We start from the raw sequence: 26,691 nt of genomic DNA on the forward strand, positions 1-26,691 counted from the left end.
AGGCAGGACTGACTCACCGAGCGAGAGAGGCAGAGATAGAGGTTGTGTCAGAGAGAATGGACGAGACTATGCGGTGTTGGCTGACAGCAAACAGAACCGTTGTTACACGGCCATTCAATGCAGTGCAGTCAGGTGCGGGGGGGAGGGGGGTGGCGTCCTAGGCAAGTAAGGCGGCCTTGGAGTCGGAGCGATGCGAGGGTGGAAGAGAGTTGAGGGAGAGGACGGCTCTGTCCGGCTGTCGCACAATATGTCCAAGGGTGGGTGATAGCTGTCTGGTGCTATTGGAACAAGGCAGATGAGAAAAGAATAATAGTGTTCGTCGGGTTTTGGAGCGAGATGGAAGAGGGAGAGGAGTTGGCTCGTTTTGCTGCGACGGGATGGAAATGCGGTGTCGGGGAGCCGGGGGGTCGTAATGTGAGTAAGAGGAAGTGGAAGTGGTGGTGCGGTGCAAGAGGAGCAGCCCCGAGGCTGGGCTGGACTGGGCTGGCTGGCTGGCGAATAATTAGTTTGGTACTTCGTGTTTTACGGACAGACGTGTGTGGTGTCGAGTATTCGTTAAATGCACGATGCACAAGAGCTAAGGTAGCCCATGCGGGACACCAACGCCGAGGGAGACGAGGGGGATGGAGGGGCGAGGGTGACCAAGGTACCTCGTATGGGGGGGGGAGATGGGGACTGGGGGTGGGAAAATGGGGTACACAGTTGCCTGCGGAGGTGGAAGAGAGAGGAAGAGCTTGTGGGCTGCTAGAACGTAGAATGTACCTTTGGGGGAAGAATAGGTGGACAGTGACAAACGCCTTCCGTCCAGTGTAACTTGACGAGTACGTAGATTGAAAACGAGAGGGGGGTTGTTCTCTGCTATGCTGCAAGGGAGTAAAAGGGTTAGGACTAGCACATCGTCCGGATACTATCTCTAGAATGTGGAATGAGAGGGCAAGCCTGTGTGGGCGATGCAGGTTCCAGGCTTAGAAACAAGGGGCCATGAAGGGGTTTGGAGTGGAGGGCTTGCTAGGATGCAACAAGACGACTTGGGGTCCAGGACTTTAACGTATTGTCGGGTGTGCTTAGGGCATGACAAGTCTCCGGGCTGGGGTGGATGAGGGCATGGGCCAGAAGAAGAGCGGAGAGGAGAGGGATGAAGCGACGCGACGCAAAAACCAAAGAAGCTGACTTACGGATTTGAGAGGATGAGTGGTGGGTAATGATGTAGGTGCACGGCGGCTGTTGTTCCTTTTGAGTTGTGACGAGAATGCTTTGGCTTGGCCTGCGTCTGACGCTTGACGTTGCGCAGAAAGTGAAAACCGGCGGTGGTGGACGAGAAGGAGAAAGAGGAGGAGGAGGGCAACTCTTCCTGGTGTCGGTGGGAGGAGGGGGCCTATGAGGGGTCTAAGGCGGCGGTGTGTGTGGTCTTGATACTGCTATTGCTACTGTGCTTTTTCGACTGCCGCTTCCTCTCTGACAAGCTACCAAGAGGCAGGATAATAGACTGAGGCAAAGGTGGTAAGAGGCGGCGGGCAAGAGAGAGAACAGCAGTATGTGGTTATGAGAAGTGTGCGAGACGGATAGGGCGGAGTACTTGTCGCCGGTTCGGACGGGTCGGGGACTAACAGTCGTTCGACTCAGTTGCTGTCGACCTTCGGGGCTCTAGTACCTCGATTTTCTGGACTTGCTGACGTCAAGGAATGTACTCGGGACTTGGGGACGAGACAGTGTAGCGTTATGTGATGCGCGGACACCAAAGCGGAACGTGCAACCAAGTTGGGCTGACGGCTTTCTTTTGCACCAGTCAGATATCAGATGCGTCGCGCAAGTGGTAGAAGCAAGGGAAAAGAAGGGGGGGGGGGGGGGGGGGGGGGGTTGGTGTGAGAGGGAAAAGAGCCAGGCCGCTATGTCCGTACAAGAACTGGTGGCGGAAGAGGCGGTTGCGTAAGACTGAGCCGCGGGAGGCAGGAAGAGAGTAATGGGGAGTTAGTAATCCACTAACCTTAATGGCGATGTGTTTGCTTCTGGAGCAAGGGTTGAACACTCTGAGCGTAGCAGTTCGAAACTTCCCGAGCGTGTGGTACAATGGAAGGAGCGCCGCCTGTTGGGGCAGTGGAGCTTTGGAGACGAAAGGGTTCCTCCGCGGGAAATGCGGTCTGGGTAAGTGTTGATGAGAGAAACTGGAGATGGATGGTGGCTAGGCTAAGATCGGGGTCGGAAGCCGGCTCAGATTTGCAGTGCGCCGCGATCCCTGCCGATCGTTCTTTGTTTGTGCGACTTTCCACGATTGTCTCTGGGGCTGCTGTCACTGCGGGCGCACTCGAGGGTTAGAGGGGAGAGCAGCGTGCAGGGGATCTCTCAGCTCGGGTAGGTGAAAATAAACAGGAAGGAAGAGATGATAAGGGGATGTAAAAAAGAAAGCGACGTATGGCAATGAGGTGGCCGTCGGGGGAGGTTGCGCCGTTAATGTCCAGCGGCTGCGAGTCGAGCAAGGCAAGCGCCAAATTGAGTTTCGGCCTGCCGATGGCTGGAGCAAAGCACCCGGTGGAAAGGTAAATAGGTAGGTAGGTAGATAGGTGGGCAGGTACCTAGTTGGCCAACGGAGGAAGGGGACGTGGAGTGAGTCACCAACGAGGGATTTGCCTGTTCTGTCTCGCAGATGTTGCTGTGGTCCGGACGACCTGGGCAATGGAGATAGTCGCGGAGCAGGCAGACAACTTGGGTTGCTGAAATGGCCGGAGTGGCAGTACCAAGAGGCGGATCGAGAGCAGGGCGGGGGTTTCGGAGCTGGCGGGCTTGGGTCTTTTTGGACAGCTTGCGCAAGCTGTGTGCAAGATTTGTTTGGGCTGGAAAATCACAGCCACAATTGTTTGCTGCTGATACAGATGCAAGCGCGTTGTTCCCGGCTATGTGCCTTCCCTTCGGCCTGGTCTTGCAATTCTAACCCAGCGTCTGGGTTGCAGTTGGCGACGGTGGAATCCGGGGGTGCGTTTCTCTTCTATGTAGTCTTGGCGAGCTGTGCGTCGGGGAGTCCAAGTACACGTGGATTTCTGATGCATCGGATCAGGAAGTAGGTAGTAATAGTTGTCGGGACGTTGTTGTTTCTATTATGTCATTTCATGTTAGATTCTTGTCCTTATTGTTATTTTTCTTCGTCCCCTTAGATGGTCTCCCGACTCCAAAGGGCCACATGCACATACCTCTTCTTCAACAGTCGCTTCCAAATCAGCATGGACTCGTTCTGTTGTTTTTGGTTTCGCTTCTGTCCTTCTATCTTCACTTTTCTTCTCTTTTCCCATTCCATAGGAGAGGGAAACACGCTAGCATTTATACAAAGGAAGGCCGCGTTCTACCAATAAACACCACATCATCTGGTCGAGGCTTGTCACTTCACCTGCGTCTCCTGACTCGTCCCATATTCTGGGGGTGGCACCCCCGGCTTGCACCTCGCCGGAGCGTTTTGGCAACCTCTGGTCCGCCTTTTCGCTCGAGTCGGGACCTGGTGGAGGGTTGGTGGAGCAAAGGAGGGAGGGCACCGGCCGGACCCCGTGATGCCTCCAGTCAGCTAACTAAGACACCAACCCACCTCTTGGACCCGCGCCGGCCGCGACGACTCACGACGCGCATCGGGACCTGCTTAAGGATCGGCCAGAACATGATGGTCATGCACTTCGGAGTGTCTGGCATGCCCTCAACAGTGAACATCACGAACTGCTTTGTCCTGGGCTGCTCCATGACTCCTAGACGTGGGAGGCCAGGAACCCGGGGCCAGAGTCGCCTTAAAATGCCCTTGGCTCGAGGTATGGGATTCTGTCTCAAGCCCATTATCGCCTTGTCTGAAACCCAGTTTTCTCTGCTGCGAGAACACCTTACCCATGGCATACACGCCGAACCAAGATTCTGGTTGGACGACAGGGAAGCGCCATCGCCTTCTGAGGCCTACACAATCGCTGTCATCTTTCTCATTCCTACAAGGGAAAGTTCTGCCAGTATCTGCCCAGATAGTTGGTTTGCTGGCGGCTGGCATGGAAGGGAGAGCCCGTATCCGAATCCTGAGACTTTTAACGTCGTCGAGACAGCCGCCTACTTCCGGACCGAGCGCTACACACTTCACCGTCTTGACTCGTTTTGTTACCTTGGGCCTTCTTCCTTCCCGACGTCCCTCCAGTTTCGACCACAATGGGACTGACCGCTTTGTTTGCCCTGGCACACACCCACTCACACATTTTTGTCAGGCAATCAAGGAAGTGCCGTCGCGGTGCTGTGATGCGATGCAAGACGCCATCGAGGCTGCCCAGCACCGCGTGTTCCCTGTATTACAAATCCGACAAACCCCTCAGGCAGGGTCTATCTCCTGGGAGTGTATTTTGAAACGAAGGGCTTTTGCAGCAGTCCGCTCTTACCTCTTCGACCTCCAACGCCCTTGGCGAAGAGGTGACCATCGGTACCACAACTAAATGCCGGGCGCCCTCACCTTCGTGATATGGCCTTGACCCTCCCCTTCATGCACGGCTACCAGCAGCAGGTCTCAAAGCTGCAGCTGTACTGTACCCATCGACTGGATAACAACCGCAACCCATCACAACCTACCCGTGAATGTACAAGTCTTCCAAGGGTTGCATACCTAGTAACGAGGGAACGGGGGGCCTTCCAATCATGTGTTGCCGATTAGGCGATAAGAGTGGCCTGCAGACCCATCCGACGCACAAGAGAGAAGGTAAACCAAAGCAAGCCATCAAGTCAGGTTGGATGGCTAGTAGAACAGGGTGGGGTCCAAGGGGTTGTGACTTGACAGTACTTGTTGGTTGGTTGATCAATTCTTGCAGAGCCTACCACAAAGGTAGGTAGAGGAGTACGTATCCCCCCTTGGCGTGCAAGGTGGGGGATGATAGCCACCATTGATTGGCTAGGCCTGACTGCGCTTGGTCTGCCTCGCTCTGAGAGACTGAGACATCATCAAGCTTGCGCTGCCTTGCCTCGCCTTCCATCCATCTCAACCTCCGTTCCATTCCATCAACACCATCCTTCCTAACGAGCCAGCCCTTCCGAATTTGTGCAGCAGCCGCCTCAGCACACCCCTCCTCCTCCTATACCTCCATATTGCTTAATCTACCAGATTTCTTCTCCGCCTTCGCCTCCGCATTCACCCTCCTCGTCGACGACAAACTTACGTTGCAATTACGTGGTGCGGTACGCGCGGATACTAGGCTACCATCCAAACGACCGACAGCATACGACGCATCCCAGCTCAAACAGGTGGCCACTGGATAGCCCACCCTCTTTGCGCATTCTCGTCGTACGTGCTTTCCGACCCTCCCTCTTATCATGCTCACGACCACGGTCCTGTATATCAACCAAGCTGATCGTCTTGGCTGTGGAGAAGCAGCTCAGATCCGTTTCCTGGACGCTCGTCTACAACGCTACACCGGTTTCTTCTTCCTGCGCCCTCCTAGCAACTAGCGACAGATATCACCCTGGTCTAGTCCTTGGGCCAATCACGTTGTTGTCGCAAACCGATCGCGAGCGAAGCTGCCCCTCCCGATATTGTTAAGGTCTGTCACTTGACCACATACCCGTCGATACGAAGGAAACGTTCCTGTTTCTTGCGCTCACCTTCGTTGTCTACCGAGACTCTTGGAGAAAACAGTCGCTGCGTATAACTGCGTCATCTCTACATCTCGCGATTTTTTGGCGTTCATCGACACCATGGCGTCCACCTCCTTCAGAGACTCGATGAACTCCCTGGGCTGGTCGCGGCGGGACCAGGATGTGCCCGTCAACACAGCGCAGCAGAGCGGCCTCATGTCATCCATCAAGTCCCTCAACCCATTCCAGAACAATAGTTATATCCAGCTCCCGACGACCGAGGGCGCCGGCGCGCCTCTACCTGCTGCCAACCGGAGGGAAGAGGAGGAAGGCTTCGCCACCCGTGAGTCATCTTGCCTTCGTCCACCTCGCAACCCAGCAGCTCGAGGATAGTCGGCCCCAGCCCCAGGGCTTCCGGGTCCCCTGCAGCAGCTATGATCTCTAGTCTGGTCACCATGTCTTGGTTTGCCATGTGAGCAGGCGGGCTTGCACGGTGGTGGTGTCGTGCTCGCTTCTTCTCCTCCGCAACAGCCCCGCTGACGTAGTGTTTGCTGTTCTAGTGAGTCGATGGGATCGTTTGCTCATCTTCGGTGCCTGCAACCTGGGCGCCCTTGCCTGCTTCGTCCTCTGCTTCGCCTTCCTCCCGGTATTGTCAGTGCGGCCGCGCAAGTTTGTTATTCTGTGAGTGCCCGTATGGTTCCTTCTTAACTGTAACTCGTTGCCTGGCGTTACCCCCCCTCTCCTCCCCTCCCCAACCCATAGGCCTCTCAGCCTGGCTAGTTGCCGGCACGGCAGATCGCCGGAACAAAGCTTGGATCAGGCAACGAGGCGCCTTATCGCAGAGCTCTGCCCCCCTACTCCTAGCCGCTTCTCATGCCAGATGATCTTGCATGGCAGGCTAGCTTGGATACCTCGTCCGGTGACAGGGCGACGTGATTAGCCGATCCACTAGAAGTCAGGTTTCGTCCCGTCCTGATGGCGGTTCCTCGAAATGCCCATTAGTCGCTGATATGATTACTCTTTTTTTATTTTTTTAGATGGACGCTTGGTTCCCTGCTTTTCCTGGCATCTTTTGCAGCTGTAATGGGCCCGATGGCTTACGCGAGGCACCTCATCTCCGGTACACGTTTGCCCTTTACTGCGGCCTACTTTGGATCGCTCGCGCTATCCATGTACTTTTCGCTCGGTGTAAGTTGGAATGCAGCCGCAAACATGCTGGCAGAACCCTGGTTGACATTCCGCGTCACAGCTTCGCAGCACTATTCTCACCTTGGTTTCGGCTCTCGTCCAGCTCGCTTGCCTCGTGTGGTACCTTGTTAGCTACTTTCCCATGGGCTCAAGTGGTTTACGGTTGGCTACCACATTCGGAGCCAGAAGGGCCGCCGCCTGGATGACCGGGTAAGGGTGTAAGACATATGTACATTATATATCACCAGAGAGAGAAAACACGGCGGGCCAACAGCGGCCAGTCAACATAAAAGTGAGGCGGAGAGGGCAAAACATGTATCATCAGTTTTTGGCGTTGCTTCTCGTGGTTGCACCTAATCAATCAGAAGAGCGGTTGACGAGGAGAAAGTAGTGATAAAGAGAAAGTGAAAAGAAAAAGAAAAGGCGGCACCTTTCCTTTCGATTTCGTTATTAGGTGTGTCCTGTCTGCAATCACCGTCTTTTTTCCCCCATACGTTCTCTCCTGGAGATATAGCTCGGAGGCCTATTATGCGCCGGAGAGAAAAAACGGTGTGGCAAGATCAAGAAGAAAAAAGGATGTACTTTGTTTGCCTTTTTTGCTAAATACTTGGGGAGAGTGAATATAAAGCTGAGGTTCAGGAGCCTTCCGTCCTGGCCACCTCTTGTGAACCTCTCTTAGGAACGCAGCACCAGGGGCCCCATCTGTCGTTCAATGGCATGGCCATACATACATAGTAGGAGTGCAGGCGACTAAGCAAATCCACAAGTTCTTGACCCAAAAAACATTAACGCCAACCATTCCATATTTATTCATTTTTTTTGTTTTGTTTGTGTAGCTCGTGCCCGTACAAACCCACCACCAACGTATCTTGTTCTACATGGTGATGCGCTCTGCTTTCATTCTTGTTCTCGTGTGCGCCGAAGAACCAGAGTAGCGAGAAGTCTAGTAAAAACATGAACCACCACCTCCAAAACCTCATCTTGTGACCGCTCAAATGCATTTCATGCCCATCCCCATCCTATCCCTATTTGATTCCCTAGAAAAAAAAAGAAAGAAAAAAGACCAAGTGGAAGCTATGTACATAGCAAATGAAAAAGGAAGACAACTTTTTTCTTCGTCTAGCAACAAGAGGCGAGAGAAAGAGAAGGGAAACCCATCAACGATGAGGTAGAAACCACCCAAGGGAGCCAGGGGGGGGGGGGGGTAGGCCGATTCATATGACATGTCGGTTCTACGTCGAGTACGTCGGAAGAAATTTCCATCAACCCGCGGCCGGAGCTTTCTCCCTGTGGGAGAGCAGCAGCATACTTCCTTCAATCCCAGGACCAAATCTCACCTCTCTCCAACGTCCCTCATGCGATCTTCTGATTAATCCGCCCCGTCTCGATTATTTCTGATCCAGACCCCTCCATGGGCATATTGCATTACAGGCCACCCGGCAGCAATCTCTTTGCAATCCCTCCCCTCCTTGACGAGAAAGAAGCAAAGAACTTTTCCAATCGTTCAGTGACGACAGTAAGGGCGGGTTCGCTTCGACGGATCCCAAGAAACGCTGCAAATTCAACGGTATTCGGAAAGAGCGAAAGATTGCCCAAGATCAGGTCAGGTGGTATGGTGTGTAATCGTAACCTCCAGAACCCGGCAACTGTCGAAGAAACCCCCACACGAGCTGCGTAATTCGTAAAACGTTCTTATCTTGTCGCCTTCGGCTTTCAGGATATATCGGCCTTGGCAGCCAGTTCTATCGCTTGTCCGTAGAGGAACTCGATGTTACCCAGGGGCTTTTCCTGTTCGCCTTGGAGAACCGTTTCGTAGTAGGCAATCAAGTTCTCGAGACCAGTTGTGCTGACCATCTTCCCTGTGGCGTCCGCCACTGCACATGACCGAAACTCCTCAAACATGTCCAAATCAAAATGCCGAGCCAAGAAATGAGACCAGAAACGATAAAGGGATATCATGTCGTCGGGAATCTCCCCAGCTAGAGCGTCCCGCCTTTTAGAAAGCGCGCGTGTACGAAATTCAGGATATGGGACGTCGTCAATGGGAGACTCCGTAACCGATTTCTCGCCTCGGACACGCATCACCAGGTGTGCGCGTTGAGACGGGCTCGACATGTTGCTGCTGGTGCTGCCGCTGCCACCTGATGCTACTTCGTCGCTACAGCACACAACGTTGCCTTCATCCAACTAGGACTCAAGGGCTTCAGCAGGCTGGGCGTGATTGCCGTTGGTCAAGGGCACAGCCTCCGCGTGACCCTCCGCTGAGCCGTTGACGAGAGGCTGGGTCTTGGACTCCAGCTGCGAGTGAGCGGCGGCCGGTGAAGCCTCAGCCGTCTGCTCAGGAGATGTTCCCGGCTGGAATTCGGGAACCTGGGCTGAAAGCTGCGTATCAGGCCCGGAACCATTCGCCGCGCCATTGGTCTGTCCAGCAGGCACCTCGGCAGGGTAGGCGACATAGCTGTTCTCAGTGCCGTTGGGGTAAGCGGAAGGTGAAACAACGGGGTAGTCACCTAGCATTCCGTGGTCATACGGGGCCATGGCATGAAGCGAGCGCGGGTAGAAGTATTGAGGTCCAGCATTGCGCGCAGACTCGAACCGCAACTCCATCTTGGAGTAGACGAACTTCTGCCAGTGCGTACGGGAGCGCAGCCTCTCAACGCCATCGTCTCCGATAACGTAGTCCAGCTGGGGGCACTCGGCGCAGATTGAGCGCAAAGTCTGAGGGTCAGCCACAGTCCGAACTCTGGAGAAGCCAAGCACAAGGTCCAAGGGCACAAAACCCTGGCTGTCCATGTGCTTGCGCAAAAATTCGTCCTTCAGGAGGTTCTCGACAGAAAAGTAGTACTCCAGTTGAGGAATCATGAGTTGTCTGGTTTGCTCGTAGAACGCCGGGTAAGAGCCGGGGGTCATGGGCATGCCGTACTCCCAGGAGCCTTGACTCATGCTTGTCTGAACCTGTCGCATGCGGCCAGGGTTCGAAGGGCCACCGGCCCCGCGGAAGGCACCGGAACCGTTGGACTGACCGCGGCCGCCGCGGCCGCCCCGAGACTGAGAGTTGCCGTATGAGGGGGCAAAGCTTCCGTTCTGATGCAAAGGGGGGCTAGTGTACTGGCGGGGACCTTGAGAGCCGAAAGAGTTGCCGTTACCAATGAAGGAAGACTGCTGGGTGTGCATGGGCACGTTTCCGGGGTGGCCTCCGCGGCCTCTGTATCCGCCACGGCCCCTGTCACCACGACCTTCGCCTCTCTCTCTAACTGGTCCAGCCTGTTCCTAGGTCGTGATTAGTACTGGTGTTTAACGATGCAAACGACAGCATAACAGGATGCAACTTACGCTGGTGGCGTTAGACTGTGAATCCTTGTTGCGCTCGCCAGAGCTAGGTGCTGACGGTTTGCGCTGCTCCTTGTTGGAGCCTTCCATGGAGGCACGCTTGTTCGCGGCAGGTGGCTGGGAGTTCGTTCTGGCCGGAGCGTTACCATCTCGGGCGCGCTCGCGGCCCTCACTTGCAACACTCTTGGTTTGGGCAGCAGCACCGGCAGGCTTATCGGAAGCGGCAGCGGCGGCGGCACCGTGGCCACCGCGGGAGGTGACATCGCGTCCGCCACGTGCTCCGCCTCGTCCTCCTCGAGACCCTCTCACGGATGGGATGGGGGTAGAGAACTGGACAGTAGGCACGAAGTCCATGCGCTCCCATTTGTCCTTGGAGCGTCCTTTGGAGGCGGCGTCTTCCTGGGCCTCGGCCTCTGCCCGCTCAACCTTGTCGGAGGGCTTTCGCTTCTCCTCTTTGATCGTTTCCTTAACGGCCGTCTCGGGCGTGGGCCACGACTGGACATCACCAACCGGGGGGGGTACCTCGGTAGGTCGGCCGTCTTTTTCGGTCACTCTGGAGCCACGCGCACCGTTCCTGCGGACGGCAGCTTCGCTGTCGCCAGCCTTGCGCTGAGTTTTGTTGGTGCCGGCAGCACCGTTGGTCGCTTCAGTGGCATCGGCGGCCTTGCTCTTCTTCTTTGATTCCTGGCTGTTGGGCCAAGCATCGGCGGGGTTGGACACATTGGGGACACCGTTAGATGCGGGGAGGGTGACAGAAGTCTTCGCAGCCTGCGTCTCCTTTCGTTGGGTCCAGATGTTGACCGAAGGGAGCGGCGCCTCGACCAGCTCGATTTTGGGTTGCTCCTTCTCCTGCTCCGCGGCCTTCTCCTTCTTGGCATCCTCGCTAGACTCCTTTCCTGTCTTACCCTTTTTCGGCTTCCTAGAGCCCTTCTTCGGGTCGGCATCGTCGGTCACGCGAGTGGATGCACTTGCCGATCTTACGCTCTTCTCGCTTCGGCGCGCCGAGCCTTCGGTGGCGGCGTCCTCATCATCGCGTCGAGAGTCGGTGACGGAGGCAGCGGCGGATGTGTTGCTGGTGTTGGCCTCGGTCGGGGCCGAGGGAGCGTCCTGCTTGGTGGCGAGTTGGGCCTTCAAGGTGGTATTTCTCGAAGGCTCGTCGTCAACAGAGTCGTTGCTCTTGACGGCGTTGGTATCAGCAGGGGATTGTTCACCGTTTACCGAGTTGGCGGCGTCCTTGCCGCTCTCAGTGGGCTGGGTTGCGGATGTAGTAGCCGCCTGACCCTTGGCCGCTTGGGCGTAAGAAAATGCAGTAGCCATCGTGTCTGATGCTAGGTCTGATGCAGAAATAGGCATGCCTCTAAGAACTGTTGTGGGAATGTCGGACCAGGAAAGATGATCGACGGATCCAATCCTGCCAGGCCCCAAGGTGGGTAGCCACGAACGGGCTGTTTTGTATCCTGCCGTAGGGTAAACCGAGGTCTACCAGCAACTCCCTGGGTGGACAGACCGAGCCTATCCGCGGGCTCGGGGGGAGGAGAGTTCGGTCGGGCGGCTTGGAGGGCCGTCGGGAGAATTAGGTGTCGATTGACGTCGTCAGGAGTCGCAAGTCGAAATGGAAAGGCACCCAAGGGAACAGGACGAGCGGGAGCTGCTAGTCCAGTGAAGCCGACGTGGTGACTTTTGTTGGGTGAATGCGGGGACGTAGTTCCGACGGGGGCACGCGAGTGGTGAATCTCAGCAGGAGCGAGTATGACTGACAGTGTCCGAGGGGTGGTGGAAGTGGTGTCCCTCGCAACGATGTAGCGGAGTTGGGTTGAGGGTAAGTCAACCGGACGGGTTAGGGTGGGAAGGGAAAGAAGCGAGGCGTTCCGGAGAGGCTCGGGTTGCGGCGATCCAAGGAAAATTGAACGACGGCAAACGCAAGGCCTCGTTCGATTGGACGACTTCGTTGTTGGCTTGAAGGGTCTCGCCGGTCGTGTGCGAACCGTCCGCTATGTGTAATGGCGAATAGAAATTCGGCCGGAGCAGGACGAGAGAACTGAAGAATGACCACAGAGATGCCGCGTATGGGTAAGTTTGTGGAGGAGGAGGAGGAGGAGGAGGAGAGAAGCCTGACAATTAAGAAGATTGTGTGGTGGGGAGAAAACCTTCAGAATAAAATTCTTTTGGTGAACGAATTTTTTCAGGTTGTAGGTGGGGACTGCGATGTTTGAGGCGGGCAGGGCGGGCAGGTTGAGGAAGGGGTCGTTCAGTGCATCTTAGGGGGAGGTGCCTTATCCGTGAATCAATTTCAGGGCGCACTGCTCAATGTTAAGCAGGATAGTGTGGCCCAGACAAGGCAGGTTACAGTGAATCATGCACCTGAAATGAATGAGAGGAGCAGTACCTTAGTTGCCCTGCCCTGGGGGTCCTGCCTGTCCGTCCCATTATTTCTCCAGTGTCCCGGCTGTCCTTCACGGGGTGCGGGCGGTGACCGAAAAATTTCCCACCTGAGGCAGGGTCGGCAAGGTGTCTTGGCCAGTCAGAAAACACAAATACCTGACGGCCTCCGGCGATCAGGGCAGGGGAGATTTTAAAGTGCTATGGCGAACCGACAACAGCAGCGCGGAGTGCTTATGTAATCGCCACCGCCGCAACGTTGGTCTGTTGCATACACTTACGGACACACTCCATCTTCGGTTCGCAACAGTCTAGTTTCGGGCTGTCCAAGGTTCTCCTTCTATTACCCTCACTGCTGCTCTGCCCACTGCGACCTTCTGCACAGTTGTGCCTGCGTCCATCCCTCCGGTTGATTGTCGGTTCTGGTGGGGTTGCGCGAATATATCTCGGTTGTTGACTGGGCCAAGGGATTTTTGGTCCCTTTCATGTGCTATTTGTGTGTGATAGCTTTCTGCTATATAAATCCTTCGTTGCTCTCGTATGTTATGGGAGTTTGCAACGCAATGCGAGTGTTGCCGACCAAGAAACGCACTGTACATGATGCACTGCACCATCCGCTCGATCGGGCAGATAGATATTCGAGGTTTGGCCAAGTCGCTTCCTACGACCTAGATAGGTAGATCATACTGAATACTCTGCTCAAAGCGTACCCACTCGATGAGGATAGCTTCTGCTTCCTTTGTCTGCCTCTTCGCATCTTACTCATAGGAGACCACTGACAACCAAAACACGTCTCCCTAGAGCTCTCGTCTAATGTGTGCTCGGCTCGGCGAACCTGCCGAGTCTTGTGGGCAGCAACTGGCGCTGAGCGTCGGTGCGTGCCGCAGTAGGATGCACAATTAAACCCCGCTGCATTTTTCCGAATTTCATGACACCCCCACTTGAGTATTCTCGGTACGTACATACCTACGTCCCAGATGTTGTGTTTCACACGCACAATTCCTTTGCCATTTGCAATAGCAGGGCTAAGGGCTGGATTCCCACCTTTGCGAGCCTGCGTTGCAGCCATCCCCCGCGCACTGCAGCATTGGCTCTCAAAAGCGCGCCCCTCAAGCGCAACATTAACAACACCATGCGGCGAAGTTAGGCAACTGCTGCTTCTTTCGCGCCAAGACCCCCATTTACCATCCTCGGGTTGATCATTCGGCGCCTTTCTCCGTTCATGGGTCATGAGGAGATACGGAAACGTACCAGAAGACAACGTCACCTAGCCATCAATCATTGAGTGTATCAAAGCATCAACGCTGTCCACCAAGTACTAAACTCCTTGATCTTCTTTGCGTTTGAGGATCAGCAGCAATCCCTGCTTATATCTTAGTCATCGACGACACCTCCCACGCTGAGGGCTGGCCTTCTGATTGTATGCCCATCGCATTCTAATTAGCTGGGAAAGGGAGGGGGGCTGTGCTTTAAATCTGTAGAAAGGGGGAGGGTTGTACTGCAATAGACAGACACTGTTACTTTTCTGTCCTACGAGGAGACGGAAGATGCACGATCTGACGGCAGCTTTGTAGCTTCGAGCACCCCGGTTCCGATGCTTCGGGCGGCGAAAACAGTTCTAGCCTTGACAACGATGATGTTAGGGACGTTACACAGTGATAAACATAAGGTGCCCTTCAGAGAGTTTTCACGGGAAGTTTCAGTAGCTACAGAGTACGCAGGATGGAGCGTGGTCTTGCGGTCTGGTCTTGAAGGGAGACACCACCTATAATGCTTGCAGGTGAACCTCGTAATCGCCGAGTCTATGTGAATGCAAAAATGATGCTTCATAGTATTCAATTCCACGTCGATTACTAGCCAGGCCAGTCTTGTTGTATGTGACCCTATCCGCAGTCGAAAATTGAGAATCGATTTTCCCTTCATCCCCTTCGGTGACCGGGGGTTCCTACTCTGTTTTTCACAGTCATTGATTCTCCACCAGGGGGCCCTAGAAAATTTCTTTGTCTTCTCTTCTATCTGAGTAAAGTGAAATGACTCGTCTTCCGAGCTTCTTGACCGTGCCGGACTCGACCATCCGGTCCGTGGGAACCACATTCAACTCCGTCCCCGCGGGGTCCTTCCATGGCCCCTATCTGCGAAAGTGGTACGACGAATAAAAGAAAAACGAAGGAAATCATTAGTGGGCAGGGAGGGGGTGGACGTCAACGATCCCCAGGACAAAATGTCTCAATATGCTTTTTCTCTCGGCGCACAGCAAGGACTTCGTGTAATCATTGCAGGTGCATGCGTCTGAGTGAGCGATAGACTCATGGAAAGAAAAGCCTAGACAACACTTCTGAAAGAGAGAGAGTTGGGCTTGTTCCAGCGCAATGAAATTATTGCTGTACTGTTTTCGCCAGCATTGGGGCGTGTTGGGCTGCCGCTTGCATGCTAATATCGTGATGGAGCTACTAGTATCCTCTGGCGGTGGTTCCGGCTGCGTCTTGACATTCCATCCCCATTGCAGTAATGATGTGGCCCAACGGCCTGTCACGTACTGCTCGGTAAACGTGTTGTTCTAGTAACTACAAAGCATTTTGAATTGCCATATTGATATAAGTCACGGCGTCACCAGGTGCCGGAAGGCCGTCATCGTCTAACGAACCGACTGCGTAAATACACCATTTATTTGAGTAGGAACAACGCTCCGGAAATGAAAATGTCAAATCAAACTGCTACAACGAGCCCAATCCGTTGGCAAGCCATGCAAGTTTTGTCAGTTCCCCCTCAGAATTCGACCTTCGACTTCGAGGCATGCCTCTCAACCCCGCCAGTAACTCCGCGAAACCGTCGGTACGGTCCGTTGATCATTTCAAGCATGTACCAGATAAATAGTAGCAGTAAAGTGGGCCCTGTATAGAGACACCCGTCTGGTCAACGTCTGTGTACATGTAACGATGATGAGGAGGATGGCTCTGGAATTCGAACGACCGCCCTGGCCAGTCAGTCAGTAAAGCGTTTACGAAGCCAACGTGCCCAACTTACAAAGTCGACACGCGTGTTTCTGAATCTTCCCATTCCAAAGGTGCAAATTTGAGAGATTTATCGACAATAACAGGGGTAAAGCTCACTTGGTCACACACTGGGCATTCGTCAGTCCTCCCCATATCATATCAAAGCATCAGATGTGCGTTATTTCTATTGAAATAAAAATCCCCTCGCATTAATCATTATTCCTTTACCATTCAATATATACAAGGTCGCTCGGTCACAACCGGGGCAGTGCCCGTGAACATCGAAAGAAGCAGGCATCAGTCCAAACAGTCGTTATCTACAGGTTGTCATACGGTTGCCTCATGATTGCAAATCTTGAGGAGGGGTTTACCCTGTCGGAGAGATCCCCTAAAGGGCCATGACAAGGCCGATGATGGCGGCAACGCCGGCGAAGCCGTTGACCATAGCAGTCGGGGCAGCGTTAGGGGCGTTGGTGGAGGCCGGGGCGGTACCGGAGGCACCGGATCCGGTAGCCTCACCAGACCCGGTAGTCTCATCGGACCCCGTTGCAGAGGCTTCGCCAGTGGCGGTCTCGGTCTCGGTGGCGACAGTCTCGGTAGTAGTCGCGGTACTGTTGTGGAGCGTTAACGACGTGCTGGCAAGAAGCATGCTCAAGTAGAAAAGGGCGCCGGGAAGCAACTTACGCGGTGGTGTCAGCCTCCTCGCTGGTGTTCAGGACCGTCGAGGTAAAAGCGCTGCCGGCAGAATCGGTGCCGGTAACGACACTGGGGGAGAGTGAGGGAAGCAAGTCGGTGGTGATGACGGTGGGGATAGGCGTAACGGTAGCAGAGATGCTGGTGGTGATGGTGTTACCCTCGCTGTCGGTGGTGGTGACGGCAATGACAGTGGGCACGGCAGTACCGATGACGGCGGTAGGACGGAGGCTCTCAATTGCCGACTCCAGAGCGGCGTACTGGCTGACATAGGCGGTAGGGATGGCGGCGAGGAACCAGGTCGGGGTGCTGGTGGCCTTGAGGACCGAGTATACGTAGGACCGGACGTCCCCTGTGACCCCAGCCGCGCTGGCAGCGGAGCCGAAAGCCGAGGTCAAAGAGTCCCACTGAGACTCGGGGATGTACTGGGAGATGAGGGCATCGGCAGCTTGGGTGAAGGCGGGAGCGTCAGAACTATGTCTTTGTCAGTCCATGTCCAGTTTTTGTTTTTTGAGGCTCGAGTGTCTTGATCAGGAGTGTCTCACGCTTGGCGGGGCTGGACAGGGTTGGCAGCAGCAATATTGGCAGCGAGGGCCAGGGAGAGAACGGCGGACTTCATATTGGCAGCTGTTTTGAGGGTTGGGGGGTGTATTCGAAGCTGAAGGTTGGTTGGGTATCACAGACTCTTTAGGGCGGGTACGACAGAGCTTCCTGGGGGGTATCACTGGTTGGCTGGAGCAAACAAGAGGGGAGAGGAGGGAGAGAAACAGAGAGAGGGATGCAGGTATATATAGGGTGTAGAAAGAGCGAGCTGCGAGAGATAGCTTCGACTGGTTGGCCGTTTGTTTAGATACCAAGTAGGTCTTGTCGGTGACGCGGTCAAGAAATAAATGACGCCGTACGCGGTCGAACAGACTGGGTACGACCAGGCCAGCACGAATTGGGGAGCATGGCAACAGCGACAGCGGTGGAAGCGAGAGCTGAGAACAGGTGTTGCTGCGCTTGTGAGGGGCGAGAAGGCTAGAAAGTGGGCAAAAACAGTCTTGGTGTCGACCCTGGCTTGCCTTCCCTGCAAAGCGGAGGAGGTTGGGTAGAGATGCTCGACGCCCTTTACATCCGCAAAAACAGCAAAGAGAGGAAGCTCGGCACAGCGACACAAGGGAAAACAACAACCAGGACGACGAGAAAGCAAGGCAGAGCAACAGTTAGGCCGGGCCAGGCCTCCCGGCGTGACGTTGATGGTTGGTTCGTTTGCTCGAGTGTAGTACGCAACCCGTCGAATCAGGTCTAGGGATATCGAGGGCCGGCCTCATACAACGTGAATGATGGCATCCAGAGGGTGCACCGGGTGGTGGCATCGTGGTGTTGGCTCCCGAGCGGGCAGGGGACGTGATTGGCGCCAGGTTGCGTGTCTACCGGCCTTGATCGTGAAATGAGTTGACAGCACAAGGTTGGTAAACCAGAGCAAGGGTCAATCAATACACGACGTTGAGGAAATACGTCAGCCCCCTCTTCTCTTTTTGTTGTAGATTGCATTGGTATCCAACACTGATCAGATGGCATTGGAGTCAGTCCGTGACTCAATCAAGAGCTGGTATTAACTCCCCGTTGTCCCTTGTCACTTAGGCATTTAGAAGAATCGAAGAGGCTTGCAAGTAGCACGACAAGAAGCTGCAATGCTTTGACAAGTTTTCCTTGGTGGCCTGGCAAGTCGACAGATGTCGTCCCCGTTCTGTCGACTGGTGTTCTTGAAAAGGGAACAGGGAAGACGTAGCGACCAGTGGAGGGATGTGGTTAGCGGTTAGCGGGAGGATCCACTTTCTAAGCTGCCTCTATGGTTCCTCCTACCTAATTGGCTGTCATCGTTTCCCCCTGAACAAGTCACACAACAGCATTGTGTCGGGAACAAGGAACCCCCACTCTCGGCGGCGTCCCCGTTTTGCCGTTTGCTGCCCGGCAACGGTTTGCCAGTACCACCCCAGCTTCTCTTCTCAGAACACGTGATTTGACAGAGCACTTCAAGAGGGGCTACCCATTCAATGGCATCGTCACGGAGTCGATGTTTGTACTCTGTAGACTAGATGCGGAAGACGGGAAACTTGCGTGACGCGCACTGCGCAGCCACAGCGACTGCTGTTATTCACGTGTGGCTTCTGGGCCCCGTCCCGTACCGAGTATTCAACATACCTAGTAGTAATGTTCAGGCAGCTGCGCCACGTAGCGCAGCCTCAGCAGACGAGGAAGCTACCTACCTACGTCACCGGCACTGCTGGTTCACATTGCAGGCTTCCCCTCTTCAAATCTGCGGGGCAGCATTCCGCTTTCCAGCTCACCTCGCTTGTCCCAGTTATCTCTGCCCGTTCGTCATCCTGGTACTCGCCCACGTAGCTGATGATTTCTCAGTGCCTTGAGGTTGTCGAGTAATGCCACGGGTATTGTGGCCCAAAAGGGAGAAGAAAATGGCCAATATGCCCGCCCAGCACAGGCACTCCTAACCGCCGTCATACTCGCGATACAATACAGGCAAGTTGTACAGCGGAAACCATCCCCACCAAGTCGCCAACGCTGGCCAGATGTTGGGTACATTCTATGTATGCCTACAGGGCATGTAGGTAGCGAAAATACTCGCGGACTTACCGAGCGAGCACCTGCAGCAGAGCCCCCCGTGGTAACCAGTACAAGCGCCCCTCTCCTCTGTTGGCGCTCGGTCATGGGCATGGGCAAGACTCAGGCCAGTCCCGATGTGTCACTAGCCGACATGCCTGCTCCCATGAGGTCATTTCCACGGCTGCTTCGCTGTCCCTCCCTCTTTCCACAGGTCACACAGAGGTCACAAGGAGGGATGGGCCCGATGCTCCAGTTGCTGGCTACACTTTCAGAAACACCCGAGGCCGAGTACAACCCCCTATCCCCCCTCCGTCTTTTCCCTCTTCGCCTTCGCCATCTCTGCTCTCAAATCGAGGAGCCTGGAAGCATGCAGCTCTGGATTCCGAGAGGTGGCAGTGGCCCCAACCATCCACATAAGCCACCACTTTCGTCATTGGTGTTGTGCCTAGGTAGTGACATGGGTATCTTCGGTGCGCTGTAGCGCCGGGCTGTCGCAGGGAATGCCCGTCTTTGGAGGCCACTTGTAAGCGCACTGACACAGTTTTCGGCGCACCAGAAAGCCTGACCACTTCTTTGGTGCCCAGCCGAAAACTGACAGAGACCAAGTGGAAAATTAGTCGACACCAAATACACGGGGCAGTTTACCCTCGGACTGAGGGTTTTGTACACTACCTACACACATAAAAGGTTGAAGAGATACATTTCAATAGCTCGGCGGAGGCCGCACAAAGGACATCTATTTACACGATGTACCGGAGAAAGAAGTACTCTTGATGAGTGGGCAGCTCACCAGTTCAAGATATGTACTTACTTGGCTTATAAATTATAACAGCTGTTTCACACGCAAATGAAGAGCTACATTTGTTTCTTGTTACTGAGCGCAATTGTGTAGCGCACAGGTGCATCTCTCCCTGAGTCTCGCATCCTCCGTCCGTCTCTGTTACAGCTACATCAGCTGCGGCACCTCCTCTGCAAGTACAGGCAATGGTGATGAGTCGTTGAGATGTTGCATCCATGTATTTGGCCACCCGACCCTGTCCTGCCCTACCCTTGTCTCTGGCTGGCTGATCTGTCCGAACTATCCACATCATGCTCTCTGCTGGACCCTGGGCCTGCCCACCCACCACCCACCATTTCCAGCCCTGCCCCCCCCGGTCTACCGTCACTATCTCCCCCTCCTCCCTCTCTCCCGGGAACCATTCATTCTTCCATCCTATAAACAGCTCACAGACATTTGCGTCGTCTTGCTATCGACTTTTCGTCGCGCCGCCGCCATCCTATAACCTTGACCAGCTGTGATTCTTTTTTCGGTGCTACACTTGAACATCATATCAGCATTTCATTACTTGGCCCAGATACCTACAACACCCCGCTTCACACAGCATTCTACCGAGTCTTCTTAGCATATCTGTTTACTTTTGTCGACCAGCATGAGCTACGACTACGAGCCTCCGCGCACACGCCGCTACGTGCGCGAAGAGCGCCGTGAGGAGAGGATCGACCCTCGTTATGCAGACGATGGTTACTTGAAGGTCTACCAGTCACGCGAAATCGTTCCCAAGGCCCGAGAGAACAGCGATCTTTCTATTGAAGAAGTCCGCCGTGATTTCCCTCCCCCGGGCTACAGAGACTCCCGGAGAACCCGTTCAGCAGAGCCAGGTTACTACGATGACTACCGAGGCTACGACGACCGAGACCGATACTACGACCACGACCGCGACCGCGACCGCGAATATGACCGTCGTACCAGGAAGGCGGGGAGTGTTGTTTACGCCGAGGAGGAGAGGTCTCGCAGGCGCGTACTCAATCAGCAAGAAAAGATCATAGCCGCCGTTGCCGGCGCAGCCTTAGCATTCGGTGGTAAGGAGCTCTACGACAGAAAAGAAGCCAAGGAACATGGCAGCGAAGTTGAGCGTAACTACCTGACTTCTGCAGCCTTGGGCGCCGCCGGGGCACTGGCCGGCTACCAGGGAGCCGAGTACTACAGCAAACGCAAGGAAAAGGAGGAGGACAAGTCCACCTACGTCGTCCATCGTGGCCGCGACGGTAGGGTAACCGAGTACTACTCCGATGATGAGGGCGAGAGGGAGAAGAAAGGCAGCAAGTCCTTCTTGGAGAATGCTTTGGCAGCCTCCGGGTTAGGAGTTGCAGTCAAGGCCCTCACAGGAGCTGGTGGTGGTGATGACCGGCGCAGTGACACTCGCAGCCGGCGAGGCAGCCCGGACTCCAGGGGCTCTCGGTCCAAATCCCGAGGGCCGGGAGGAGAAGCCGCCAACAAGATGCAGAAGGCGGCCATGGCTTCCCTTATTGCCGGAGCCACCGAGGCCTTCCGTGTGGCCAAGGAACCCGGCGGCTGGAAGGGTGAAAAAACCAAGCGCATCATTACCGCGGCTGCCGGTGCTGCCACCATCGATGCTGCTCAAAGTGGCGAGAAGCAAAGCAAGCTGGGACTGGCCGAATCCGTCATCGGTGGTTTGCTGGGTAACCGTGTCATCAACGGATCCAAGAGCAACATCGAAGAAGACCGGAAAACCGGTCGAAGTCGATCGCGGTCGCGCGCTCGTTCTGATGGCGGAGGTGGCGGGCCAGGACTGGCCGCTCTGGCCACTGCCGGACTGGGCGCCTTTGGCGCGAAGAAAGCAATCGAAAATGTGCGGTCGCGCAGCCGAGGCCGCAGCGTCGACTCCTACGATAGCCGGGCCTCTAGTCGCAGTCGCGACGGCCGACGCCAGCGGAGCAGGAGCCGCAGCGTTGTCGATTCGGCGCGCAAGAAGCTCGCCAAGATTGGCATTGGCAGCGACCCCGAGGAGAAGGAGAGGGACAAATACGCCCGTGATGACAGCCACTATGATGACCGCAGCTCCCGTCGTGGTGTGAGCCGAAGATATTCCGATGAATACGATGACGACTACGATCGAGGATACGCCCGCAGTGGACGTGACGCCTATGACGACGACAGGTCTTCGTACACGAGCCGGCGCCGGGACCGTTCCCGCCGTAGAGGAGGGAAATCGGATGTGGGTTCGGAGTCGGACCTGGGGGACTCGGACGACGACGAGAAGCGCGCTAGGAAAATGAAAGGTAAGCAAGTCATCACTACGGGCCTCGCGGCTGTTGCAACCATCCACGCGGCACATGGAGTCTATCAGAGCATGGAGAAGCGCAATGCAAGGCAAAAGGCTGTGAGGGAAGGACGTCTCAGTCCACAAGAGGCCAAGAAGCTCAAGACGAAGGCGATGGTGCAAGACGCCGCATCTGTCGGCATCGCAGCTCTCGGTATAAAGGGTGCCTGGTCCGAACTCAAAGAGGCCAAGGAGATGAGCCACGAATGCAAGCAGTTCCAACAAGAAAAGGCACTTCGACATCAGAAACGACTAGAGCGGCAAAGGAGACTCAACAGCGGCTATGACAACCGAAGAAGCAGGGCTGGCGACTGGCACTCTTCAGCGTCTCCGCGGGAAGATCGATACGATTACGGGTCCACATACTACGACGACAACCCGTACTCTGCCGGACGCTTGCCCGCACCTCCTGTTGGTTACGATGACAGGAGGTACAGGGACTAAAGATCAAGTCATCATGTCATGTCTGGAATTTGCCACAAACACAGGATTGCAGGGTCTTCCACACCCTGCCCTTCCGACGCACCACCAGTCTTATTTCAAATTTCACATTTGTACAAGATTTCACGACGTCACGACAGTTTCCACGAATCATGTTTTTGCACCGTCAGCCGCATCTGCTTTAAAGACAAGAGTTGGAAAGACTGGATGAGAATGGGAATGTAGAATTGGCGTTCCACACATGCCCTCGACGAGCCGCCGCCTTGCGTTGCGTCACTCAGATAGATGGACCCCTCCCCTTTTCCCCTTCTTTTTGCCAAATCTACACGCATTCTTTTCTATTGTACTACGAGCTAGACTGATTCTAATTGGGTTGTGACAGACCATCGCCGCCGTTACTAATCGGCCCACGTCTACATTCAAAGCCAAATTCGCTTGCCAACCTGTTTGCTCCTTGCCGCCGGGTCCTGCGGATAACGGTCGCACCGCCAACTCGGGAGGATCTGGTATCATGCAGCTCAGACAAAACGAGCCACACGAATGGGGCCAAGATCGAGACCGGTAGCCAGCGCCCGATTGGAATGAAGGGTTTCAACTGATCGAAAAGCCCGGTCGCTCAGTGGAAACCAACGAGAAGACACCCCTGTTCCCGAGACAGAATACGGACACTTGTTTCGCTAGTGCGAAAAACGGACAAGCGGCGGTGAGGGATGGCGACCACTTTATTTTTATATTTTCCTTTGGGAAAGTTCGGGGAAAGGACGGGAAGGGAAGGAGGGGTCAGTAATGCGAGATGATGATATACGTCGCTGGAAAAGATGGCTGTATGGGTCTCTATCGCTCACGCCAACGCGCGATCTGCAATGAATAGGCGGTGGGAGTGCACTTCCCGGAGTGCTTGTCGCCTTCATCGGAACTACCGCGAAACGTTCGTTCTTTGGGCTCTGTCTAAATTTTCATCTTCTAGAGTGTTTCTTTGGAAGAGATGAGACGAGCTTTATGATTTATGTTTTTGCACTGGCAAGACTAGCCATGAATTTAGGTATGCAGCATTTTGACGAGATATGAATTTCATTCAGCGTGCGTGCACTTGCCTCATAACCTGTGTACATATTGTGTACCAGCCACCCGTTTAACCCGACACCGCCGAATGGGATACTTTGAGCGAATTCTTTTGCGAGAGCGGGTGACTCCGAAACATATCCCACGATGTCCACCTCCGGCAGTGCCCAGACGCCAAGGAGCTGCAAGCCCCGCGACGAGTAGCCTGATCACCCGGGATGCAAGATTGGCACCGGCGAATGGCCCTGCTGTTGGTGCAGATGCCTAGGTGTCAGCCATGGAGCGATATTGCCCAGTTTATTTGTCTCCTGCATTTCTCGGAAGCATACGGGTCGATAGTGAAGCGCCCGGCAGACCGAGAAGCAGAGGGACGTCCAGGCTTCTAACCGTAGGCCCGTTCTGCATATCTTGCCCAGTTCGCTTGTGGTGCTTGACTGCCTTGCTTGACCTGCTTATTTCTCATTCGGTGGGCACCGACATACAGAGCGCTGAGCATGCGGGGCCTCCGGCAGCCCCCCAAGGGTGGCATCGGGAGTGTTGGTAACAAGACACCCACAGAGCGGGAGACATGACATCATCGCAACCCCTCGCCCCCTTCGACGTGGGGCCTGCCGCCGCGATTGGCGAGGCCTCGTGAGATGACTGACTTGACATGCCTCGTTTTTCCGGTGCCGCCATCTCGATGGCAAGATCCTCGTGTCGCGGGCCTAGACACCCTGGTCTCATGCCGGGTGCTAGGATGCAACGTCGTCGGGTTGGCAATTATCGCGACAGGTGTGGCAAGCTGAGCGAATGAATGGAGAGTTTCGGGCGGAAGCTTCAAATGAATGGCAGCCTGGGATACCCATGCATGGAACGAACGTGGCTTTTTCTTTTTTTCTTTCTCGTGCAAAGAGGCAAGACATGCCTTGGGCCGAACCATTATGTCGCCCTCTCCCTACATAGGGCAACTCCAATTTAAGACTCGATCTCTACGGTAGTATAATACAAAATCGTCCGTTTCTTATGCCGCAGCATCTCCTCCCTGCTGCTTCCAAGCCTGTGCCATGGCCAACAGATTGGATAGATTCTGGGTCTGCTTGTCGTCGGCCGGGAAAACATAGTCAATGTACTCCTCAAAGCTGTCATCGTCGAGGCGCCTTCTGCGCTTCGTCTTGCGCGGCATCAACTTCTGCACCTTCGCTACGTCGTCGTCTACGCCGTGCGTCCGCTCGAACGACAACCAAGCGTTGAGCAGTGTGACAGCCTCCTCCTTGAGATCCCTTTCGCGCATGCTCTTGTGTGCGCGCTCGAAAACCTTCCGCGCCCGTGCCTTGGCCTCGTTGCTGATCGGCGCCTCCTCGTCTGCCTCCTCCTCATCTTCGGGTATGTTGAGCTCGAAGTGCGCAAAGCTGATCCATACCTTGACGTGGTCCGTCTTCTCGAGGAGGCGCTCGTAGAGCTCCCTTGTCCTCTCGTACTCTCCCTCTTCCTCCTCAAAGTCAATGTACGCTTTCCACAGCAGCTCGGGCATGTCGAGAACCGGCTGGCTGACAGCCAGCTCGAAGATGGCTCTGGTACGCTCCAGGTCATCGAGGCCACGCTCGAGTTCGGCAAACTTGATCCAGGTCTGGCAATTGGACGGATTCCACTCGATATGTTTCTCATACAGCGTCCGGCATCGCAAGAACTCGAAAAGCTTGAGCTCCAACTCGATATAGCCCCTGAACAGCTTGTCCTTGGGACACATGCCGATAGCCTGGCCCAACGTCTTACGAGCCGCCGTGAGCTCGCCTTGACGGAGCTCGAATTGTGCCTTCAGCAGCCAGACCTTGGCAAACGTGAACTTTTTGTGCGGTATCAGCTCCAGGCACACCTTGTAAATTTGCCGTGCGCGCTCGGCATCCTTTGCCTGAAGCTCCTCGAAAATGGCGTAGTTGATCCATAGGTAGATGTAGCGCCTCCAGAACCTCTTTTCCTGCGCTGGTGGCACTTGGGCAACTGCCCTCTCGTAAACATCTCGAACTCTATCGAGGTCACCAGCTGTTTCCTCAAGGCGTGTGTAGTCGAACCACGTATCGTAGTTCTTCGGGTTCTCCTTCACCTGAGCTTCGTAAAAGACGCGGCGCTTCGACAGCACGACGTCCTCAACACCATCCTTGTCCCCAAACTGCTTCTCAAACATCGTGTATGCCTTGTGGAGGGCCATGGATCTGGAACGAGGCAAACGATCCAGGGCGTATTTGTAGATTGCCCTGGCTCTCTCGTACTCCTTCAGCTTTGCCTCGTATCTCGCATAGGCGATGAAGAGCTTCTCGTCCACGAATTCGTCGCCCAATTCTTCGATGGCAGTTCCAAACACGTCACGAACCATGTCGCTAGTGCCGTATTCCTCCTCAAAGCGTGCCCATTTGATCCAATTTCTGGGTTCAGGGTGAACAAGCGTAAAGGCCCTGAATATGTCCCTGGCTCGGTCGTACTCGCCATATCGTTTTTCTAGTTTGATGTAGGCGCTCCATGCCGCTTCGTCGGGCTGCCACTGCATCCAACGGTCGAACACTTGGCGGGTTCCCGGGACATTGCCCAGCATCTCCTCCATGTAAACATACTTGTACCAGAGTTTATCGACACGGGGCAAACGCGCGACGGCCCTGTCGAGTAGATTTCGCGCATGGTTGATGTTTCGGCATTTCACTGCAGCAATGTTAGCGTTCTAGTCCAGCGTCCACACTGCGAATGGTTTCCTTACTCTCCGACTCAATGTACCTAATCCAAAGACGGATCTCATTAGGGTGCACATCCAGCGCGCGCTCGAAAACAGATCGGGCGCGCGCGAATTCCTTTTGTTCCAGCTCCCATTGTGCATAGCGCATCCAGTTGTTGAGATTCACTCTGTTGCGCCGGACATAGTCCTCAAACTCTCTTCGTTTTCTTCCCTGAAACTCGTGCAGTTCCTCCAAATCGGCAAAGCGCTGAGTGGGAGCTTGCAGCGCAACCTCTTGACGGTCAACTGCCTCCCGAAGCAATTGCTCTGCAGAGATCTGAACAGGTGCGGCGGCCTTGTTCTTGACCTTTGGCGGCCCTCGTGATGCCTCCATTGTCGCGACTTGTCGGCGAAAGGTGGAGCTGTCGATAATCCAGCAGTCGTGTGGTATTTGGCTTCGGAATGATAAATTGTAACGCACGAATGAAGCTGCCGAGGACGGATTGAAGTTCTCGCGAATGGCCGTGGGCCTTTTGGGTCTTGTCGGTGTCTCGGGGCGTCCCAAACGTGGTTGATGCCTCCCCAGGCTGAATCGTGGCTAGGAAAAAACAGCTCTTATCAAAAC

General features: G+C 54.9%; 8 protein-coding genes across 8 annotated transcripts; 2 read left to right on the top strand and 6 right to left on the bottom strand.

Moving 5' to 3' along the window:
- Window positions 1-17: 17 nt before the first annotated feature.
- CDEST_10091 (uncharacterized protein) lies at window positions 18-3,281 on the bottom strand (the record flags this gene model as incomplete). Its single annotated transcript, XM_062926249.1, has 6 exons — window positions 18-491; window positions 763-863; window positions 1,176-1,774; window positions 1,899-1,903; window positions 1,985-3,086; window positions 3,183-3,281. The coding sequence occupies 2 exons, from the start codon at window positions 3,279-3,281 to the stop codon at window positions 2,889-2,891; spliced, it is 297 nt and encodes a 98-aa protein (XP_062782300.1). The 3' UTR covers window positions 18-491; window positions 763-863; window positions 1,176-1,774; window positions 1,899-1,903; window positions 1,985-2,888.
- Window positions 3,282-3,543: 262 nt separating this feature from the next.
- CDEST_10092 (uncharacterized protein) lies at window positions 3,544-3,807 on the bottom strand (the record flags this gene model as incomplete). The annotated part of the gene is made up of 1 exon (XM_062926250.1): window positions 3,544-3,807. The coding sequence occupies one exon, from the start codon at window positions 3,805-3,807 to the stop codon at window positions 3,544-3,546; it is 264 nt and encodes an 87-aa protein (XP_062782301.1).
- A 1,145-nt stretch (window positions 3,808-4,952) lies between these two features.
- Window positions 4,953-7,197, top strand: CDEST_10093 (Putative vesicle transport protein, Got1/SFT2). Its single transcript, XM_062926251.1, has 5 exons — window positions 4,953-5,278; window positions 5,366-5,911; window positions 6,129-6,249; window positions 6,606-6,756; window positions 6,818-7,197. Exons 2-5 carry the CDS (start codon window positions 5,689-5,691, stop codon window positions 6,968-6,970), a joined length of 648 nt encoding a protein of 215 aa, XP_062782302.1. The 5' UTR covers window positions 4,953-5,278; window positions 5,366-5,688; the 3' UTR covers window positions 6,971-7,197.
- A 259-nt stretch (window positions 7,198-7,456) lies between these two features.
- CDEST_10094 (uncharacterized protein) lies at window positions 7,457-8,940 on the bottom strand. The gene has a single exon (XM_062926252.1). The coding sequence runs from the start codon at window positions 8,869-8,871 to the stop codon at window positions 8,470-8,472; it is 402 nt and encodes a 133-aa protein (XP_062782303.1). The 5' UTR covers window positions 8,872-8,940; the 3' UTR covers window positions 7,457-8,469.
- Window positions 8,941-8,943: 3 nt separating this feature from the next.
- On the bottom strand, window positions 8,944-12,300 carry CDEST_10095 (Putative la-type HTH domain, winged helix-like DNA-binding domain superfamily; the record flags this gene model as incomplete). The annotated part of the gene is made up of 2 exons (XM_062926253.1): window positions 10,090-12,300; window positions 8,944-10,026 (listed from the first exon to the last, which is right to left on the bottom strand). The coding sequence occupies exons 1-2, from the start codon at window positions 11,437-11,439 to the stop codon at window positions 8,944-8,946; spliced, it is 2,433 nt and encodes an 810-aa protein (XP_062782304.1). The 5' UTR covers window positions 11,440-12,300.
- Window positions 12,301-15,636: 3,336 nt separating this feature from the next.
- CDEST_10096 (uncharacterized protein) lies at window positions 15,637-16,937 on the bottom strand. Its single transcript, XM_062926254.1, has 3 exons — window positions 16,697-16,937; window positions 16,143-16,625; window positions 15,637-16,069 (listed from the first exon to the last, which is right to left on the bottom strand). Exons 1-3 carry the CDS (start codon window positions 16,768-16,770, stop codon window positions 15,847-15,849), a joined length of 780 nt encoding a protein of 259 aa, XP_062782305.1. The 5' UTR covers window positions 16,771-16,937; the 3' UTR covers window positions 15,637-15,846.
- Window positions 16,938-20,188: 3,251 nt separating this feature from the next.
- Window positions 20,189-22,324, top strand: CDEST_10097 (uncharacterized protein; the record flags this gene model as incomplete). The annotated part of the gene is made up of 1 exon (XM_062926255.1): window positions 20,189-22,324. The coding sequence occupies one exon, from the start codon at window positions 20,189-20,191 to the stop codon at window positions 22,322-22,324; it is 2,136 nt and encodes a 711-aa protein (XP_062782306.1).
- A 1,926-nt stretch (window positions 22,325-24,250) lies between these two features.
- On the bottom strand, window positions 24,251-26,637 carry CDEST_10098 (Putative tetratricopeptide-like helical domain superfamily, pre-mRNA-splicing factor Syf1). Its single transcript, XM_062926256.1, has 2 exons — window positions 26,112-26,637; window positions 24,251-26,056 (listed from the first exon to the last, which is right to left on the bottom strand). The coding sequence occupies exons 1-2, from the start codon at window positions 26,458-26,460 to the stop codon at window positions 24,387-24,389; spliced, it is 2,019 nt and encodes a 672-aa protein (XP_062782307.1). The 5' UTR covers window positions 26,461-26,637; the 3' UTR covers window positions 24,251-24,386.
- Between the last annotated feature and the right edge of the window lie 54 nt (window positions 26,638-26,691).

This window comes from Colletotrichum destructivum, chromosome 6, assembly GCF_034447905.1.
Source record: "Colletotrichum destructivum chromosome 6, complete sequence".
In the NCBI taxonomy this organism is placed as follows: domain Eukaryota; kingdom Fungi; phylum Ascomycota; class Sordariomycetes; order Glomerellales; family Glomerellaceae; genus Colletotrichum; species Colletotrichum destructivum.

What these genes read in the sequence shown, in the direction of transcription:
- CDEST_10093 (XM_062926251.1), top strand. Translation starts at nt 5,689, where the DNA reads ATGGCGTCCACCTCCTTCAGAGACTCGATGAACTCCCTGGGCTGGTCG. An exon ending in CCGCGCAAGTTTGTTATTCT is followed by an intron (nt 6,250 to 6,605) that starts GTGAGTGCCCGT and finishes TTATTTTTTTAG; the next exon opens with ATGGACGCTTGGTTCCCTGC. An exon ending in CCATGTACTTTTCGCTCGGT is followed by an intron (nt 6,757 to 6,817) that starts GTAAGTTGGAAT and finishes TCCGCGTCACAG; the next exon opens with CTTCGCAGCACTATTCTCAC.
- CDEST_10094 (XM_062926252.1), bottom strand. Translation starts at nt 8,871, where the DNA reads ATGTCGAGCCCGTCTCAACGCGCACACCTGGTGATGCGTGTCCGAGGC.
- CDEST_10096 (XM_062926254.1), bottom strand. Translation starts at nt 16,770, where the DNA reads ATGAAGTCCGCCGTTCTCTCCCTGGCCCTCGCTGCCAATATTGCTGCT. An exon ending in CCTGTCCAGCCCCGCCAAGC is followed by an intron (nt 16,626 to 16,696) that starts GTGAGACACTCC and finishes ACAAAGACATAG; the next exon opens with TTCTGACGCTCCCGCCTTCA. An exon ending in GAGGAGGCTGACACCACCGC is followed by an intron (nt 16,070 to 16,142) that starts GTAAGTTGCTTC and finishes GCTCCACAACAG; the next exon opens with TACCGCGACTACTACCGAGA.
- CDEST_10098 (XM_062926256.1), bottom strand. Translation starts at nt 26,460, where the DNA reads ATGGAGGCATCACGAGGGCCGCCAAAGGTCAAGAACAAGGCCGCCGCA. An exon ending in TAGGTACATTGAGTCGGAGA is followed by an intron (nt 26,057 to 26,111) that starts GTAAGGAAACCA and finishes ACATTGCTGCAG; the next exon opens with TGAAATGCCGAAACATCAAC.